This window comes from Rhodnius prolixus, unplaced genomic scaffold (assembly GCF_049639745.1).
Source record: "Rhodnius prolixus isolate KJV_2025 unplaced genomic scaffold, Rpr scaffold_2, whole genome shotgun sequence".
NCBI classification, from domain to species: domain Eukaryota; kingdom Metazoa; phylum Arthropoda; class Insecta; order Hemiptera; family Reduviidae; genus Rhodnius; species Rhodnius prolixus.
Window position 1 is genome coordinate 45950782 of NW_027411592.1, and position 22125 is coordinate 45972906.

Here is a 22125-nt window from a genome sequence, read left to right on the forward strand (position 1 = left end):
GATAGTTTTGGTTATCGACCGTTGTTAATTGATTTGTTTGGGGAATATTGAAGTTGCGGTCAATAAATTCAAAAAACAGATTCCTTTCTTCATACCAACGTTTCGGTAAATACCTTCTTCAAGGTATTGTGAAATTTGTGGAGAGCTTAACATTAAACTCTACAAATTTTACAATACCCTGAAGAAGATAAATAAAATAAATAAATAAATAAATAACTTTATTGCTTATAAGTTTACAACTTTTTGCAATGAGTTGGTTAAACATAAATAAACTTCAGTGTACTACATTAAATGAGCATAATGTAAAAAAATAATAATAATATAAACATAAACAAAAATAAATGATACATTTCACTAAAAATTATTGTTATTTCAATTTTTTTTTTCCTTAAATTAATATACTCAACTGTGAATTTTACTTGAGCCCTAATATTACACCTGCTTTTTGCCGCTTTTCCAAAGCTTGAGTTACAAAATGGTATAAATTCTGTAACTCTAATTTAGAGTGGAAAGTCAAAAGGGAAACTATTTCCAATGTATATTTATTCAAATGCTGATACCTTAAGGGACTGTAGTAAGGGCACTCTATTAAGAAATGTTCTAACGTGTCAGATTTAAACAATGAACAGGTAAAACAGAGGTTTTCTGGCTTAAATTTAAATTTCCTCCCCATTATGAAAAAACTTGGAGATTTATTGCTAACAAGCCTTAACTGCACAAATAATCTTAAAACTGCAATGCTCATGTTAACATTAAGAAAGTGCTCCTCGATGCCTAAAGCACTTACTAACCTGTAGTGAAAGTTAAACCTGGAGTTCAGAACATTATTTACATCCTTACACAAAAGGTTATTCTGAAATGAAATTTTTAAATTGGTGAGGTTGTTCTTTAGAAGGACTGGATTTTGACTGTTCCAAATATCTATGGCACCGATGCTGTACAACATATTTTTTAAACGTGAACACCAATTGTAAGGAATATTTGTATTATTATTTTCCTGAACTAATTTTAAATAACAGATTTTCTGAATTTGATTATTAGGTAATGATAACAGTTTGTGCCAGAATTTAATCATTCTATTGAATATATAACATTTTAGGTGATAACTATTTACTTCTAAGCGGATGTAACTATTTGGGGTATTGGAAGATAAATGTAGCAAGTATTTGAAAAATTTTAATTGTACTCTTTCTAATATATCCGAATAATCAGCAGCCCAATTTTCGGAGGAATACAGTAGGGTCGGCAATATTAGTGACTTAAAGAGTTGAACTTTAGAGTTCCAACCATCAGATTTAATAATAATAATAATAATAATAATAAAGTGCCTTTATTCAAAATTTTACAGAATTACAATTTGTTTATTTAATTCGTAACAGACAAATACTCATGGTTGAAGAACCGTCTGAGGGTTGTCCCTACTTATTTTTACCCTTCTACATGATGAAAGCACAATGAATGAACTGTTAAATAAATTCAACAAAACAAAGAAAAACTGAAACAATAAAAGAAACAATGATAAAACAAAACAAAAAATAAGGCACAAGAGACAGAAGCAAAAAATAAAATACAGAAAACAAAATATTCTTAAATACAGTACACGACGTTATATAATAAATAATAATCAAAATTAAGGCCACTTAATATTTCATTTATTTACGGAATAGGGATACAGACACATTTAGGTGATACAGGTACACATTAATAATAGATAAAACAGTTTAATAATTGAATTCCTTCACCAGTTTGTATCTATATGCCCATGCCGCTTTACAATAGTTTACCAAGCTTTTCCAACATTTGCCATTTAAATAGTCCATAAACTCCAGCTCATTTAAACAATCTTTCTTAAAATATATGGACCTAAACTCTCTTAATATTGGGCATACCGCTATAAAGTGAAACACGTTTTCTTCTCTGTTTTGTAAATTACACAGAGAACATAACTTGATTTCCTTGTTGAATACGTATTTATTGAGGTATAGCGACTCTCCCCTAACTTTAATTATCCACCCAATGGAGCGAGCATCCAAGTTGCAATGTACTAAATTGGGTTGTGGGTCCAACGTTTTATAAAGTATGTGATGCTGACTCTTTATGGCTAAAAGCTTGTATTTATTAAGTAGGCCATTCTTAATATTTTCCATTACTGAATTGACACTTATGTTAAATTTGATGAACTCAGTGAACGAGATGTTATAGGTATCACAGAGTTTTACCCAATCCTTATACACAAACAATTTTCTCGCAATGATCTCGGTCATCAGAATATTTGGGTATCGATGCGCCGGTAGGGTAAGACATCTTTTTACATATTTTATGTGCAATTTTACTGTATACAGGAATGTGGGCAGTACATCAGTCTCGAGATATAGCACAAAGTCAGGTATATTACGCGGTAGGCTAAACGTTTTTTTGACAAAGAACTTAAGAAGAATCTCCACTTGATTATACCATGTACAACCCCATATCTGGGCTCCATAGCAAATGATAGCTCTACTGACAGCATTATATACCTGTAACTTGGAGGAGAAGGGTATGCTTCTATTTAATATTAAGTTATTAAAGGAATTCAGGGCATATTTGGCTACCACAGTTCTCTCCCTGAAATGCTTATCCAAGGATAGCCCTGAGGAGAGGGTGACTCCCAAATACTTATACCAGTTCACAACTTCAATCTTTTCATTGTTATACCACCACTTGTCGTATTTGCCAAGTTTGCCACCATTTCTGAAAACAACGATTTTTGACTTATTTAAATTAATTTTCAAGTTCCACTTTAAACAATAGTTTTGAAGCGAGTTAATCATCTGTTGTAGGGCGACTCCGTCTGTAGCTAACAACACCACATCGTCCGCGTATGCCAATATTTTAAACAGACTATTATTAATTTGCACGCCCCCATTAACATAGTTTACTAAATCATTTATAAAAAAAGAGAACAAGAGGGGGCTCAGCAAACACCCTTGCTTCACACCCATGGTTGTCTCGAAACTCTCGGTCAGACCATTATGACACCAAACTCTAGCATGTGTACCTGAATACAAATCTCTCAGTACATTGGTGACTTTGCTTGATACACCTATCTCTGACAACTTGTAGAACAGCGCATGGCGGTCAATATAATCAAAGGCTGCGGTTAGGTCGATGAAGAAGGCAAACACTTTACCCCTCTTCCTACTCAGCCTAATCTTAACTATACTCATTAAATTCATAATATTATCAATGGCTGAGTAGCTCTTCCTAAATCCCGCCTGATATTCTCCAATTACACCATTTTCATCCGCCCAACTGGTCAGCCTTGACAAAAGAAGGCCAGTAAACAGTTTTCCTATTGTATTTCCGAAAGAAATACCACGATAATTGCCCACTTCCTTAATACTTCCCTTCTTATGTAAAGGAAACACAATGGCGCTTTTAAATGTTTCAGGCAGTTTCTCTTTTTCAAAAATTTTATTAAAGACTGAGAGGATTTTTTCTAAATAAAACTCAGGACTATTTTTAAAATACTCGTATGGTATTTGGTCTATACCGGGTGCCTTATTATTTTTAGCATTTTTGAGCACTTGCACTAACTCTTTCATACAGAAAGGCGCATCCAAAGCATGGTTTATTATATATGGTTCTGCATAACTAATTCTAATAGCATTCAAGGGAGGATTTAACATATTTTTAAAATGCTGAAACCATTCAAATGGCAATATACTTTTATCAAAATGAAAAGTTTTAAATTTAAATGAACGAACTAAACCCCAAAATTCCTTTGTGTCTTTGACAGATTTAAATTTATTTATAGTGCCATCTAAAAACTCCTTTTTTTTTAAATTACATATTTTTTTATAATCTTTTACAGTCTTTAAATATAGAAGCTTAATTGTAGAGGAATCTGTTTTTCTGAAAATATTTAATAAACCATACAGCCTAGAACGCATTACTGCACAATCTCTGTCAAACCATTCCTGTTTTCTGTTATAACTGTTCTGTGTGTAGTTTAATAGCTCTTGTTTCTTAGCAAAATTTATAATTAAATTAATCAATTGTTTTAAATTATTATGGGGGTTATCGGGTATAAATGATACGTCTCCCAAAGTCCTTTGTAATTCTTCATGGTAGACGGCACGAATTTGGACTTTCCATTTCAGTTTAGGTAGCAGAGGGGTGACATCCGCAGAGACGGCACTAACTGCGCCACATTTAAGGACAATCGGCATATGGTCAGAGAAAGGTATTGATGCCACTTGAAAGTCTAGCACATAATCAAGTAAATCTGCTGATACTACACAAAGGTCTATAACAGATGAACCCTGTGAACTAATATATGTAAATTCACCTAAACTGTCTCCCTTAGTTCGGCCATTCAACAATAATAAATTAAAATCTTCCAGGAATGAAAGCAACATTTTACCATTTGCATTAATAACAACATCTTTAGAAAGTCGTGAATGAGCAAGTGAACTAGGCAACAAATCTTTGGGAATCACTTGTGAGTCGCCAACTCTACAATTAAAGTCCCCTATGAGAATAAATCTAGAATCAGGAGTACTATCAATAACCGTGTACAATTTCTCGAAATCACAACTCCAGTTATTGAAGTTTAAATACACAGGCACTATGTAGTAATTATTATTAACATCAAAAATTACTTCAACTACAGGAGTATGAATGAGAGTGCAAAATTTAACATTATTATTTTTTATCAACAACTTATTAATACCCATTATTAACCCTTCACTAGCTCGACCAAATTTTGATTTTTTAACAGCTGGGACCCACATTAGTGAGTAATCTTTAATACGTTCTTCAAATATTAAAAAATATTTCTCTTCATACACAAAAGTTTCAAACAGAAAGAAAACCTCATATTTACGCAGATAAACAAAAAAATCTGTATTATATAATTTATTCTTTAAACCGCATACATTATAAGCAACAACACTAAAATAATTAACTGGATTCGTACCTGCGTTTTCCCTACTTCCTACTTGACTTTGTTGAAGAGCCGGAGTCACTGCGGGCACGAAAAAGCTCTTTAAGAGTGTTTGTAGAAACTGACTGGGCAGGCATGACAATTTCTTGCTGATTCTTCTTAATCCGCTTCCTTTTGTTCGATTTAGTCAGAGCATCAGAAACCCCTACTTCACTAGTACCACCTTCATCCTCTTCATCTCCTTCCTCACCCTTATCTACTACTGTTTCTGAGTTATCCTTCTTCACTAAATCTGAATAGTGATAGAATTGACCATCTATTACAAGCCCATTTCTTCTCATCCTACAATTCTTTCCCACTGCCTTTAGCTGTGTATAAACTTGAGACAATTCTTTCCGCTGCGACTGAGTCTCCTTATCTTGGTCTTCCGCTACGAAAATTCTACTTCCCTTAAGCTTACTAACATTTTGAAACATCTCCCTTTTCTTCCAATTCGATACAAATGAAACAACTATAGGCCTAGGCTTATTGCCCACTTTTCCTATTCTACGAACATAGTTTAAATCAGCTTTACTAGTATGGACAGTCAAAACCTTATTGCATAGGTCTAAGACAGCATTTTCCAATAAATCAACATTTTCTCCAACTGTCTCATCAATACCAAACAATACAACATTATTCTGCCTCCGGGTAGATTCAATTACTTTTTGTTGTTTTGCGATAATAACTTTAAGCTCCAAATTTTCCTTTTTTAAGGCTTTATACTTTTTTTCTTGCTCTTCGAATCTTACAGATACATTTAAATTAGCAATTTCCTTTTTTATTATTTCTTCTAGGTCGGCCTTAATATCTGCTTTAAAACTTGCAAAAAGATTAACCAGCTCGCTCTTATCCATATCTCCTCCCTCCTTTTCCTTTTTTTTTTTTTTTTTTATTATTAGTATTTACCAACCTCAAACAACTTTTATTTAATAAAAAAAGGCAATGCGAACTGCAACAAGCGTACACATGTAATACCACAGTCAGTGGATTATCTATTATGCTGACCTTGAACGTTCTCCCACTATAGTATTACAAATAGACAAACTTACTAATTCTTATGTAGTAGTTAATCCATGTATTGTTATCACCGGTGACGTAGCATCCCCACCTGTACACACGGCAGAACTTGTTAGTCTTGTGTACGTTTTTATAACAATTAATTTCAATTAATTAATTGAAAACGGCTCGATAAAAAAACGTAAAAATTTTCACAATTACAGATGAAACTATAGATTCAAAACACACAAATTTTCAGCGCAAAATTCTATAGAGAACCGGGTAAATTAGAAACTTTTATCACACACGATGTGTACTCTGTGACAGTCCTGAGACAACTCCCAACCATCAGATTTATAGCGAGATAATATGTTCATTACTCTAGGAATAACCACCTCGCTTTTATTCACAAAATAATCGCAAGCTTTTCTAAATTTTCCCGATGAAGACAGTGGCACACCTAAATAATTAAAAGACTTTACTAAATTTAGCGGCTGCTCATTGTACATAAATCTATTATTTATTTTAAAATGTCCAGCTTTTGTGAACGGCATTACAACTGTTTTTGTAATATTTACTTGTAAATCATTTTCAATGCAGTAATCGTTCAATAACTTTAATTTCAGTTGTACATCATGCCATGAGTAGGCTGTAATTGCAATATCATCTGCGTACAATAACATTAACAGGTCTTGTTTACTGTTTATATTAATGCCACATGCTCCTTTTTTCCTAAAGTATTCCACAATATCACTAATGTATAAAGAGAACAGCAGAGGACTCAGGCTTTCACCTTGCAAAACTCCACGGGTAACATCTATTATCTCAGATTGAGTATTATTCTTTTCAATGATAATATTTGCAAGTTTATATATTCCCTTAATGACACGTATATATTTCGGACTTACTCCAATACTAAATAATTTCTGCCATAACTTATCGTGCGGCACTGTATCGAAGGCCTTTCGAAAATCAACGAAAATTACGTACACCTTCCTCTTTTTCACTGTCAGCTGTAGATTGATAGCCGATGAGAGAACAAATATTGCATCAGAACAGCCTCTATTAGCGCGGAAGCCTAACTGTTCATCGGGAATGACATTGTTGTTTTCTGCCCATATTGTCAGACGAGTTCTTAACATTTGGGTAAAAATTTTAACGACGCAGTTTACAAGTGCAATGCCTCTGTAATTGGCCGTATCATGAGGATCGCCCTTTTTATGTAATAAAATTAGTTTTATTAAGCCCCACTTTTCCGGTATGACTTCTTGACTCCATATCTCATTATACATATTCAGTAGGTAATGAGTCCAGGCAGGTGTGAGAGACTTGAAACACTCATTAGGAACCAGGTCTAACCCAGGTGATTTGTTTGCTTTAGAACTATTAATACTTTTAAGAAGTTCATTCATTGAGAATAGGTCATCTAATTCTGGACAATAAACACCAAAATAATCAATGTCAGCGCAGTTAGGCGTGTTTACTTTATACAATTCCTTATAAACCGTTTCCCATGTTTTTAAATCAATGGGGTTAGAAAAACTTTTAGCCTGCAACCTTTTAACCAGACTCCAAAACTGTTTTTGGTCCTTGGTGTTCCTAAACTGTGCTTTGATATATTCACTATACTGTTTCTTTGCCGTAACTAATTTTCTGTTGTAACATTTTTTAGCAGAGGTATATAATTTCAGATATTCTTCAGAGAATCCACTCCTTCTGTAATCTCTTAAACACCTATTAACCAAACTTTTGGCCTCTTTACAGTCTCTGTTGAACCACCTGTTAACTGTTTTAACTGTATTCCCTGAAGAAGATAATATACGAGGGTCGTTTGAAAAGTCCGTGCAAAGTCAAAGAGATAGCACCACTGGCGCGTATCGAGGTTATGTTTAGTTAGTAGCATCTCTTGGAAGAACACACACCAAGTTACAGCCAGATCGGTCTATTTCTTTGTGTTTGGCATTCGTTTGAATCGAGGAAGTCGAGTGATTTTCAAAAAATGGACGAAAAAGAATTTCGTGTGTTGATTAAACAGTACATTATGAAAGGCAAAACGCCTCAGGAGACTAAAGAGAAGCTTGATAAACATTACGGTGACTCTGCACCTTCGATTAGAACAGTTTATAAGTGGTTTCAAAATTTTTGGAGTGGCCATATGGGCACAAGTGACGCTGAACGTTCTGGACGCCCTGTTGAGGTTACTACTCCAGAAATTATTGATAAAATCCATGATATGTTGATGGATGACAGAAGAGTGAAGGTGCGTGAGATTGCTAGTGCTGTGGGCATCTCGAATGAACGGGTACATAATATTTTGCATCAACATTTGGACATGACAAAAGCTATCCGCAAGATGGGTGCCGCGATTGCTCACGCTTGACCAAAAATGAAATCGTGTGAAGTGTTGGACGGTTTGCAGCTGTTCCAGAAGAATCCGCAGGACTTTAAGCGTCGTTTCGTCACTGTGGATGAAACATGGATACATCACTACACTCCTGAGACCAAAGAACAATCTAAACAATTGGTTACCAAGGGGGAATCTGCGCCAAAAAAGGCGAAGACCGTTCCTTCGGCCGGAAAGATTAAGGCGACTGTCTTTTGGGATTCGCAAGGAATAATCCTCATCGACTATCTGGAAAAGGGTAAAACTATTACAGGTGCATATTATTCATCGTTATTGGACCGTTTGAAAACCGAGCTGCAAGAAAAACGCCCACGATTGGCCCACAAAAAAGTCCTTTTCCATCACGACAACGCACCAGCTCACACCTCAGCAGTTGTGGTCGCAGAATTAATGGAAATAGGGTTCCAACTCGTTTCACATCCCCCCTATTCTCCAGACTAGGCTCCCTCGGACTACTATTTGTTCTCCAATATGAAGAAATGGCTGGCGGGAAAAAAATTTTATTCAAACGAGGAGGTGATTGCAGAAACGAATGGCTATTTTTCAGACTTGGACAAATCCTATTATTCGGAAAGGATCAACAAACTAGAGCAGCGTTGGACGAAGTGTATAAGCCTAAAAGGAGACTTTGTTGAAAAATAAAAAAGGTTTACCCCCAAAAATTAAGTAGTTTTTATTTTTGCACGGACTTTTCAAACGACCCTCGTATTGTATTTCATACCGAAAGGTCGGTATGAAGAAAGAAATTTGTTTTTTGAATTTATTGACCGCAACCTCAATATTCCCCAAAATCATCTACTCGTATAATATTGTTGCAGTCCACTTGGTGGCTGTTTAAACTAGATCCGCACTATTTGGGCATTAATTTGGCGGAAGAATAGATAGCTCAGGATCTTCATACATTTTAAAACACTTTGTTCGTTTTAACTAGAACTAGACTACCTACCAAATGATTGAAAATTAGAAATACTGTTTATAGTCTGATAAAATCAGAAAGAGAATTCTGTTTTATTAATCTAAAGAAATTCACTGCGAGTCAGTGTGGTGCTGCCTGCCAAGATTAATGATGAAATATTTCCCCCGAAAATTATCGAAGTTAATAATCGTTAAAACCATTTCATTTTATACTTTTCATTTGTGTATTTACATTTTTTACTCCGCAAAGAGGGGGAAAAAAATGTAGCTTTTTTCGTGTTTATAAGTCGTTACAATTAGAATGCATGTTTGTACAATTGGAAATATGTTAAATACTTAATAAGATTCATTTGTAAAATGGCAAGATAAGATGAGCTAAGGTGATCATTAAGGCCAACCTTTTTTTTCTTGAAGACGAAGAGAACGCTGTTGGGCGACTCCTTCTTCTACTGATTAAGTCACGTCAGTTTGCAAATGTAGGTAATTACTATGCAGAGCACATTCCCTCGTACACCACTTCTCTAACTCAAACCGTGCGACTTACAAAGAACTTCCACAGTTATTCATAAAATTCTTGACTAGGTAAAAAAAAAAATTTTGACATGAAAATAAAATGAAAAATAGTATCAAATTTTGTATACTAACTTTCCTTTTATGGAAATTGTGTGTAAATACAGAATTAGTTTGGATATTCAAGCTTTTTGATAAACTGTTGCGAGTAATATTGTTGAATTTATTTTATTATCAGAGTATTTAGCAATTTGCTCTAATTTTATTTAATTAGCGCTTTAGTTTTAGTTTCGAACAGTCATTGGAGAGTATACATGCTTTAAAACAAGCCACTTCTTGGCTAGCAGAAGATATGTTAGCTTTTATGTAACTTCTTCGAGGTAGCTGAATTCTCTGGAAGTTTAGATGTATCAGATACATAATATAAGGGACAAAATAATGGTACTCTGAAATCAAACTATTGCCCTTATCAATCCAAGTATTTCAATTAGCACTCTTAGAAGCAAAAATTTGTGTTTACGCCAAGAAGCTGCCGAAATAATTGTGTCTTTAGTGGAATTTTCCTTGCCTAATTATTCTTCTATTTAGGGTAAGTGTCTCAAATCAATTATGAGAATCTCACTAGCAGTACTGCCATTCAAGAATTTTGTATTGAAAGAAAAATGTATTTCATGAAAGATTCCTTACTCTTAAATTTGAAAATGTTTTAGGTTAAGTAGAAATTAAACACTATTACAACTGTAAATATTCGTCAGACGCTCGATGAAAGTCCCAAATAAGACAAATTGGCATTGACATATTGAGGTCTCTTGGTTTCTTTCCTTACCGCAAATACTGCAAAAATTATCTTGGATTCATTAGGCTTCAGAGTAAAAGAACTGAATTCTAATCAGATCAAAGACCAATAATCGCGAGATTAATTAAAGACAGTAAACCACAGCCTCTGGGACAGCCTTGAAATTAATTAAAAATGTATTTTCAAAATTGAAATGAAACTTTTGTTAACCTGAAATATGCTGAAATTAAGCCAGAAATGTACTGAAAAAAAGACTTAAAACGGTGGTAAACTTAGATGTTGTTGAACGCCCCTAAATTTATAGCAAAATAAATACTCACTAGATATTCATAATTAATTTATGAATAGAATATAATGTGTTGTAATAAAACCTGATCAAGATGGAATTAAGAAGATGCCTCTTAGAGGAATTACACGCGAGGCCAGTGGCGTTAAACTACTGGCAGGATAAGCGGGAGATAAAGCCTTTAGATATCTCATGTAAAGTCATTAAATATTTTTTGACGGTTTAAAAAACAATTTTGAGCCAAAAAACAAAACGTTTAACACCAGAACATTCAACTCGTGTAAACATAAAATAAAATTTCGATAAAACAAAAATGATTGGTTTAACAAAATAAATTATTTTTAAAAAAACTTGTGTAAATGTCCGGTAGAGCGCTCCACGATCCCGACCATGAACGCGAGTGCAGGTTATAAGACTGTGAAGGTTCTTAAAAACTTCGAGACGCTTAGTGACTTGGTTGTTTTACTTTGTGTAATTTTTATTTAGTTGGTTGAAACAACTTGTAATTTAATTACTCTTTACAGGTTTGTTTTATTTATATTATATTTGCTGGAATTATTTGTAACACTACTACAATAATTTGTAATAATTCTTTACAGAATAATAAATCTGTGTTTACCAACTTACACTTATAAGTCTCAAGTAGTTTTACTTTTTAATGACAAGTGTCTTCTTCTTCAAAGTCTTCTTCAATACTTCCAGAATTAATTTCCTCTGGAAAAGACATGAACTAAAATCACAGTAAAACATGAACCACAAATCATTTTCTTTATTTAATGCACATTTATGCTTGCAATAGATTTAATTACTCTAGATCTGAACAAAATATTTGTTTAGCCGTTTTAGAAAATTGAAAAATTCCTCCAGTGGTAAAGTAATACCTGTCTTTTTCAGACGGACTTAAATGCAAACTGCTAATCCGGAAAGGGTTAACTAACCTTACTTTACTTTAACTTATGTTCGTTTAGTCTAAGTTGGTAACAATGTACTTTTTTGAAGTCTTATATGTTACATTCTACTACTCTTCTGAATGAAGAGAAATGATTGTGATTCAAGTAATTGGCAGAAAAATTGTATCTTTAGAGAACAATCTCTCATAAACCAATGTCGGTCTAGAAAATTAGATGGCAGTTACAGCTAATTTAAGATTTAATTAATAAAATATGCCGAAAGTATATTTTAGTAGTACTTATATTATTTACTAGTTGTAAAAGTAATGGAATGGTTAAGGCAATACTGACTAGCAAACCTAAACTGCTTTCAAGAATAGCTTGTTTATATGAAACCGCATAAACTCATTTACCACCTCAAATTATCCATTTATTCAGTTTTATCCCCAATTGGGCTATTTCGTGGAGGCAACAGGAGATCTCCATACAATCTACAATTGTTACCCCTCTTTGTTATTATTTTAGTAAACTACTTCATCTTCCACTGGGTAATATTCAGTGGAAAATATTGAACTAAAGTATTTCATAACTAAAGTCTTTTGCATCGTTCCATTCATAATTCAGATCTTTCATTTTAATCATAAAAATCACGCAATTTTAAATGATAGAATAAGAAGTCAAAATTTTGTTACCATTTCCTAGTGTTAAAAAATATTTTTTTTAGCCACTGTGGAGGCCACTAAAAACCTTGGGAAATCGAATAAAATGGTTAGGGTTGGCGTGCGTCTGGGAAGGATGTGTGTGGTAGAAAAGTATGGGCTTGGTGGGAACCCTTTTCAATACTGCAAGTAAGCGTGGAAGAAGAAGTAGAAAAAAGGAATATATATATGTATATATTCGTGAGGAGTGAAATGGAAAGAAGAAAACTGAAGGTTGGAGGAAGTGGAGGAACATCCGTCGGGAGAAGAGTGGCATAAAATGAATAGAGAGGGAAGAAGAGCTGTAGATGTGAAGAGTGATGGAAATAGAAAAGTTGGAACGTAAAGCCTGCCTACTAAAGTAAATACAAATACATGGACTACGTAGTAAACAAGTCCATCTGGATCTAAACAACGTAGCAGCTCAGTGGGAGCCATGGGAAAGTCGTCTAGTGGATGGGTTCTTCGGGATGGGTCCGCCCCGCACCATAGTTGGGAAATTAAATTTTACCGAGTCCTTCACCTCTATCTAACAGGCAAACCCATTTTTCCTCAAATAAATACGTGTTTTCACGTATTCCAATAAGTACTATAGTGGGGCAATATTTATGAGTAATGAACATCAAAGAATTGTAGCTGATGCAGATTATTAGAGTTGGAATCAAAAACAATTAAGCTTAATGCCATTAATGGTCAAAAAATAAAATGTTATAAGATAAGGAATCGGTCGGATTACCGAGATAAAGCTTTGAAAGGGGTATTTCATAATATTTACAAGCAACTTTCCCTGGATGTAGACTATATAAATTTGGGTATGTGTGTCTCCAATATTAGTAATATATTCAAAATAAGAGGAGAACTTATTAATTTAAATTATAAACCTTTCATCCAGGGAAAAGACTACTCCTGCTCTATGTGTAACCTTCGTGAGGACGAGGATGTGTACCATTTCTTAGGTCGCTGTAGGGTTCTTGCGGGAATAAGGAAAAAGTGTTTGGGTGGCCTCACCTTAACGAGAGACGAAATGATAGCATGGTTGAATGGTGCAGATTGGGCAGCTCTGACCAGATACCTAAACGAAGCTACACTTTACCGGTCATATTTAGTTGAAAATTTCAATTTTTAATTATACAACCTAAAATAAAAAATGTAAAATAAACAAAAAAAATGTATTTGTTAATTATTTTTTCTTTTATATAGAATTTATTCACAGTTTTCCTTCTTTGTGAAAATGTAAAGTTTTATTTTCTTAGGTAAACTTTCTTTTTCTTTTTCTTTTCTTATTTGTTGTATTAACAGCACTCCTGACAGACAGCCGTTGCTATGTCAGTACAAATATTTTTATGTAGAGTTCTTTTTTTCTTTCATAAATGAATTGTAAATATTTTCAAAAAAATAAAATAAAATAAATAAATATAAGATAAGGATATTTAAAAAAAATTCATTTAGGGTGAAGGGACCAGTAATTGACTGCTTAAGAAAAAATTCGAGTTTAAGGTAGAATAACTTCCGTTATTTTGGCTCCAGGTGTAGGTTGTAAAATTGTACCGCTCCAGTAGGATGTATTTTATTTTATTAATATTTTAAAAGCAGTAAATTCGATCTTTATGTCAACCAAAAATGATTTTTTTCGGAATTATGTCAATGACCCAGTAATTGACATACCGAATTTTCGGTGGAACCAGTGTTTGACATGGGGTGGGACCAGTAATTGACATACAAATATATTCATGAAACGACATAAGATATGCATTCAAAATCACTTTTAAATCTAAATAAATCACTTAAATCACCTAAATCACTTTTTCAATTGGATTTATAACAAAAATCGGTCTTATTCATAATTAATTACAATCAGTTTTTAAATAGGCAAACCTAAATAATCTAATATTTTTTCAACTTTGCCCTTTTTTATGCAGTTTTTGACGATCAACCCTTACACAACTGTCCTACTGGACAGTTTTAATTAAGTCCCCAAGCCAAGACAGGTAATTTGAATAACAGCCCTTACTTTCAATAGTACCAAGGAGATATTAGCTATCGTTTTTATCTCTTTCACTCAACTCTTCCGCTCTCTTATCCTTCCAAGTTTCCGCTAAATATTTTGTTACTTAAACCTCTTTTTGGGAATTTTTTTTTGGTTCTCACTTTACCAAACTCTCTACTTCCGATTAGACTATGTGGTCACATCCTTGTTTTATCCATTCCGCCTATAACGTTGCTACTGATGGCATCTACGCGTCTTTGGGTTCGAGTTGTTAGGTGCTTTCTAGTGAACAAAATTTCTCCTACGCTTCGCTTCTTTTGGAACGCTTCGCTAATATTTTCCAGAATCTGTGCTGCCAGTGTCATTTGCTTCGAAACCAAACTATCTGAATGTAATTCATTCTTATTTTCTGCATCTAAACAGTATTTGATTGTTTATTATTACTGAGTTACCTCTTGGGCTCATTTATATATACACTGTGTGCACGTTCATCGCGTCCGGCCTCAGGTTGTAAGCATTCGCACTTACAACAGTAATAAATAAATGAAACATCAATGAAAAAAAAACTAGATTAAAAAGTAAGTAATGTGTAACATCACAAAGTCACCAACTTCTCCACTTATGTTTAATTTCGCACCTGGTACTTCTCTTGAGGGAGCTTCATTTTTTCCCTGGCCATTTTATTTGATGGAATTCTATGGTTCAGCCATTTCCTCCCTTTCTTCTTTGGCATGTGGCTAGGACCCAAAACTGAGGGAGAATGAGAGATTTTCAAACTCCGATAAGTGGGCGTCGTTTTTATCAATCACGTTGGCCTCGGAAGCTGTTCGGCGATCACGATTATTCCAGTTTGTTGTTCATACATTGTTGTTCTCTACAGAATAATCATTCTGCATGCCCTCTTGAAATAAGGCGTACATTTGCTAATTCATTAATTTAAACATATTTTATGTTGCCGATTTTTATCAATGATTTTATTTTACAATGTATTGAATTTTTAATTATAATAAAATTTATCAACCTATCTTATCATTTTCCCAGGAAGTCAATCACTGGTCTCAAACAAAAAAGCTGTAGGACTAGTAATTGACATACCTGTCAATTACCGGGCAGATTGCCGTTTCAAGGACCAGTGATTGACAGCCCCAGTTTAATCCTCAATGCTTCTTATAATTAAAAAAAAAACTACATAAATGAAATCTACAAGCAATACTAATTATAATAGAACATTGATAACCACACGAATATACGAACAAATAAACGAAAAATAAGAAAAAAGAAAAATTATTTTCTTATCAATCCTCCTTAGCAACGGCTTGTTTTTTCCTTGATTTTGAACTTTTAACACAAATAACCTTCCACTGATACCAAGGAACCTTCCAATAATTAATATTTTTCTGGAACTCCTGCCCAAAGGCTTCTCAATAACGAAATTGAAAGAATCACCACTAAAAACGGCTCATATCCCTTATAATACCAGTTTATATCTGGTATGTCAATTACTGGTGCCCAGTCAATTACTGGTCCCTTCACCCTAGTCTTTATTTGGTTGTAAGGCCTATTTCTCCAGGCGGGCTTTACGCCCAACTACCAATTAGGTGTCGTGTACGGAGGCGACTAGCAAACATACTTTACTGTAAAGTTCTCATATTAACCATCAAATAAAATCCAAAGCCCAGGCCGAAAATCGAACCCAGTACCACACAATACATATTAGCTTTGCAGGATTTCGCCTTCAACCGCTCGGCTACCGAATTCCTTTGGCTAATTTACTGTACTATATTTAACCAGGCACAATGTGCGATTTATTCACTTTAGGCCACTTATAAATATTTTAAAAGACTTTGCGACTGTAATGATGAATGTTAAAAAAATGTCGCTACGATTTTATGCTTAAATTCATTATATTTCTTTTTGCAGAGCATCATTTGATAAATAAAAACGATGGCTTTGGTTTGTTTTCGACCGTTGCTTGTGGATGATTTTGGGGAATGTCGAGATGCGGTCATAAATAAAAACAACTTTTTTGCTTTATACCAACGTTTCGGTAATTTTTACTACCTTCTTCAGGGCCTACACAAAAGGAATATTACACTAATATAGATATACATTGAAAACCATAAAAAATACAAGAAATTTTTAAAAAAATAATATTTTTGAAATTGTCTAAAACATAAATAAAATAAATAAATAAATATGCGAAATGAGTAAAGTAAAGTAATCGCCTATTTTTTTCAGGCGGGGCTTCACGTCCAACTACCAATTAGGTGTCGTAGACGGAGGCGACTAGCAAACATACTTTACTGTAAATTTCTTTTATTAACCATTAAATAAAATCCAAGGCCTAAGACCGGGAATCGAACCCAGTACCACAATGCATATTAGCGTCGCAGGTCTCGCCTCTAACCGCTCGGCTACCGTGGCACCTATATGTGAAATGACTCACATTGTAAAAACGTTTGCGTAGTTTAATGTTGAGTTATATCATCATTTTTTTAAAAAAATATTGAATTTCAAACTTCAATAAACTTTTAATAACTTTTTATAATAACTTTTATAATTTAATAACTTCTTCATTAAAAAAATAAAATAAAGCAAACAAAATCTAGATCCAAAAATAATATGGGAAAATATTAATATTTGCTTTTTAAATTTCCAGAAGGAGTTGTTAGCTACTCTATGCCACAAGGTGAACGTAGATCCGGCGAACCAGATTTAAGAGATAACAGTTACGACGGCGTTGAAGAAGGTGGATGGCTATCGGGCGGTTTGGGTCAACTAGTCGATGGCCATAAAGGTTTGGATGATTTCCACATGGATGTTTTTGGACATGGAAAAGGTTAGATTTCTTATTCCCATTCTTTTTCTTTTTTTACACCCAGTTGGGTAACAATTAAATAGCAAAATATAGGATTAGCTGAGTGATTAGCGTTTACTGGATTACAAAGCGAAGATGGTTTAAAACCAGCTGCTAACCTTTAGATTGTCTGTTTTTTGGAGCTTCTTACAGCTCATTGGTTGGTGATGGACAGTGTTGACTTTAACGAGAGAACACTGTCCAAAGCAAAGAATTTTTTATTGAAAGAATTTTAAAAGAAAATGTAATCGCGCCAGATGGGAATACGATTAGATTCAGCTTAGAATTATACAATGAATTACATTAAATGCATTTTAATTGACTTGGGAGTGCAATTTTATCATTTATAAAAGATAACTAGATTTATTTTAGTAATTAAAAAACTTCCATTACAAAATTTTAAACGTTACTGTTTAGCCTAAGCTACACTTGCTGTGGCAGTGCTTTTTTTGGTTTTTGATTCTATTTTACACAAATTTATTTAAAATTTGACAACCACATTTCAAAAAAATAAAAATAAAGAGAGATTTGTATAAAATAAGAGATGTTTGGCCGAAATGATAGTGTTATCCAGTAGGACGCAAGGAGGTGATCGCTTCAGCACTCGCTTCATGGGGATAATATACTGTCAGAAAATTTGAAGGGAGAACTTGAATGAGATGGAAGTGGAGGGTTCGATATAATCTCTGTAGATAGATGAATACACGAAACTGCTTAGTCAAAAAGACAAGCATGCTGCGACAGATGAAATCACTGATAGTATTGTCAAACTTTGCGAATTCCAACCATGAGTTCATCCATTCCAATGAATAATATTTTGATTTTAAGGTCTAGCTATTCGTCTAGCTCGAGCTGCTGTGCCTCAGGGCAGTGTCCTAGGTCCTACTCTTTATTCCTTGCAGACATACCTCAACACCCAAATACCATCCTCTCCACCTTTTCTGACGATACTACAATCCTATCTCCTCATTCCGAACCTCTTATCGCTACACGAACTCTACAAACACGCATCAACCACTTACAGGACTAGCTTTTCAAATGGAGAATCAAAATTAACGATACGAAGTCAAAGATTATAGTATTTACTCTCAGACGGAAAATCCTACCTCCTGTCATCTTGGACCAAATTCTTATACTAACTGTGGACAATGTACGCTACCTTGGACTGCACCTAGACAAACGGTTGACATGGAATCCCCATACTAGACTGAAAAGACAAGAAACTAACCAACGCTACAAACTTCTCGCCAGACTACTTGACAAACGTTCGAAACTTAACCTACATAACAAAAGACTCTTATATCTTCTGTTACTGCGACCCATTTGGTCATACGGCATCGAAGTATGGGGATCGACTAAGCGTTCCAACTCACTACGTCTCCAGACATTACAGTCCAAAAAATACTTCGAAAACTTCTTAACGCTCCGTTCTATGTATCTAACCTCACTATCCATAATGACCTCAAAATCCCTTTCATTACAGATCTTCCTAACACTCGTTTCTTCAAATTTCATTCCTCTACAGCAGCTCATCCTAACCCTCTCATAGAACACCTATCTTCCTCCACATTACCAGGTAATCCTCTAAGGAGATTGAAGAGAAGATGGCCTCGAGATCTACTCTTATCGTGAGAGCAAAGCACGTTACTGGAGTGGCACCACTGGGTGCCGTCTCCACTCATGATTTTCTTCTATTACTTTTTTCTTTTACCATATTTGCTTGTTGCAACAACTGTTGCAGTGGTAAATTACGATAAAAGGTTAAAAAAAAGAAGGTCATCTATATTTGATTTGTCAATTTAAATTTAGTTGAAATATTAGAAATACTTGCTTGAATTATAGTACAGATTTTAAACGCTTGAATTATAGTAGTGAAATCACAGTACGAGGGTCGTTTGAAAAGTCCGTGCAAAGTCAGAGAGATAGCACCACTGGCGCGTATCGAGGTTATGTTTAGTTAGTAGCATCTCTTGGAAGAACACACACCAAGTTTCAGCCAGATCGGTCTATTTCTTTGTGTTTGGCATTCGTTTGAATCGAGGAAGTCGAGTGATTTTCAAAAAATGGACGAAAAAGAATTTCGTGTGTTGATTAAACACTACTTTATGAAAGGCAAGACGCCTCAGGAGACTAAAGAGAAGCTTGATAAACATTATGGTGACTCTGCACCTTCGATTAGAACAGTTTATAAGTGGTTTCAAAATTTTCGGAGTGGCCATAAGGACACAAGTGACGCTGAACGTTCTGGACGTTGAGGTTATTACTCCAGAAATCATTGATAAAATCCATGATATGGTGATGGATGACAGAAGAGTGAAGGTGCGTGAGATTGCTAGTGCTGTGGACATCTCGAATGAACGGGTACATAATATTTTGCATCAACATTTGGACATGACAAAGCTATCCGCAAGATGGGTGCCGCGATTGCTCACGCTTGACCAAAAACGAAATCGTGTGAAGTGTTGCAAGGACGGTTTGCAGCTGTTCCAGAAGAATCCGCAGGACTTTAAGCGTCGTTTCGTCACTGTGGATGAAACATGGATACATCATTACACTCCTGAGACCAAAGAACAATCTAAACCATGGGTTACCAAGGGGGAATCTGCGCCAAAAAAGGCGAAGACCGCTCCTTCGGCCGGAAAGATTATGGCGACTGTCTTTTGGGATTCGCAAGGAATAATCCTCATCGACTATCTGGAAAAGGGTAAAACTATTACTATATTATTCATCGTTATTGGACCGTTTGAAAACCGAGCTGCAAGAAAAACGCCCACGATTGGCCCACAAAAAAGTCCTTTTCCATCACGACAACGCACCAGCTCACACCTCAGCAGTTGTGGTCGCAAAATTAATGGAAATAGGGTTCCAACTCGTTTCACATCTCCCCCTATTCTCCAGACTTGGCTCCCTCGGACTACTATTTCTTCCCCAACATGAAGAAATGGCTGGCGGGAAAAAGATTTTATTCAAACGAGGAGGTGATTGCAGAAACGAATGGCTATTTTTCAGACTTGGACAAATCCTATTATTCGGAAGGGATCAACAAACTAGAGCAGCGTTGGACGAAGTGTATAAGCCTAAAAGGAGACTATGTTGAAAAATAAAAAAGGTTTACCCCAAAAAATTAAGTAGTTTTTATTTTTGCACGGACTTTTCAAACGACCCTCGTAATAGTAACGATTCTTCTAACAAATGAATATGGAATACGAAGAAGTTACGAGCCCTCTGTTAAATAATGCATTAACATGGAGTTCGTAATCGGATAGAAATCGGCCTTGTATTTTCCACCGTTTTTGCTATCTTTTTTCCGCTCTCTATTCTTGTACTACGGCCATTCAGTTTGTGTTCGCTCTCTTTTTTTTCTACTATTTTCTCTCTTACTTCTAGTAGCAGCCTTTTGTCGTTTACAATTTGAATTTCAAGTAGACATTGAGACATCTCGTTTAACTTTTAATTGTTCTCTAAACGTGTACCTACTAGTCTCTTTTTTTGCACCATTCTCGGTTGTACTTCCATGTTTCTCTCTCTCAAGAAATGCAATTTATTCTCTTCTTTCTTTATATATATAGAAAACCCAACGGGAAAGAGTTTTTTAATTTACTTACACTATGTTGATTACATTCCCTTTGTCTAGACTAAACCCTTAGTAAAATAGGTTACACTGTTGCTCATTATTTTAAAATTACTCAACTAACAAAAAAGAAAAGAAAAACTATTGCTGTTAAATTACTCATCACGAACTTCTCACCTAGAATATCCTCTACTGATTTAGTTTTCTACAAAAGTTTTTACAAGAAAAAGATAATTAATGATAAATAAATTGAAGTTATTATTTGTTTTGCTGTCCATTAAGATTTTACCTTGGACTTAAAAAAAAGAAAATTACTAAACCAGCGTTTTTCTTTAATAAAACATACTAAAATCAAAATGCAGCGGGGAAAAACTGTGCCTATCTAATCTACCAAAAAGTGCAATTTTGCATCTCTCTCTCTGTTTTGTTTAGTGTAGGCTTTTGTCCAGACTTCTGTACATATAACTGTTATCTTATCTTAAAATGCAAGTGTAAGTAAGTACATAAGAACAGTCGAGAGGGCTAAATTTGCTGTTAATCACACGCTGGTGACTGATAAAATCTACTTCTTCTCCATTTTAGAATTTGAACTGTAGTCTTACATTAAATATGGAATTATTCAAAGTTTTCTTTGATTAAACGCGTTGGAAATACTTAATTTACTCTTTGCAGCTTCATCTCATTGGCTGATGTGATCAAATTTTGTGAGTACGTAATAACTAGTTGTAATAGTTTTTTGTTCTGGATCACCTTTCTCCAACATTCTCCAGGTTCTGGACCAGAAATATCTAAAATAAAAAGGAACTGATGATGGCGAACTAGTCGTCAGATTTTCAAAAAGAAGTTTTGGTAGAATATTTGGCATTAGACCAGAGGTTCTCAAACTTATTTCGTTTACCGCCCACTTTGAGAATCAATTATTTTCTAGAGCTCCCCTAAAATTTTTAACTTTACCACATCTTATAAATCACAATCGCTATCGTTAATTTAATTATAGCGTGCCATTAGTCTTATCCTGCTTCTGAGTTCAAACTAACATTTTAAATGATGAAAAAATAATTGCCATTTCAGTCGAGTAAAATTTATTTTGCCGAGCTTTCGACCTAGGGACACTAGGTCATCTTCAGGGCTGTGGAACATATTTACAGTTTGTTAACAATAATTCTATTGAAATGAATATGTATAATAAAACGAAAATTATTTACCTAGTTTAGAAAGAAATACTTTTACATTTCAGGGTTGGTGT

At 34.5% G+C, this 22125-nt stretch overlaps 2 protein-coding genes across 12 annotated transcripts in view; one reads left to right on the forward strand and one right to left on the reverse strand.

The window, feature by feature from the left end:
- Ddr (discoidin domain-containing receptor 2) overlaps positions 1-22125 on the forward strand; it is a 671237-nt gene that overhangs the window by 528762 nt on the left and 120350 nt on the right. For all 11 annotated transcript variants that reach the window (XM_074119472.1, XM_074119475.1, XM_074119477.1 and 8 more), the window contains one exon: positions 17111-17290. In XM_074119472.1, coding sequence (XP_073975573.1) covers positions 17111-17290 — 180 coding nt within the window. The remainder of the gene's footprint in view (positions 1-17110; positions 17291-22125) is intronic.
- On the reverse strand, positions 202-5823 carry LOC141449750 (uncharacterized). Its single transcript, XM_074119487.1, has 2 exons — positions 4961-5823; positions 202-1495 (listed from the first exon to the last, which is right to left on the reverse strand). The coding sequence occupies exon 1, from the start codon at positions 5821-5823 to the stop codon at positions 4972-4974; it is 852 nt and encodes a 283-aa protein (XP_073975588.1). The 3' UTR covers positions 202-1495; positions 4961-4971.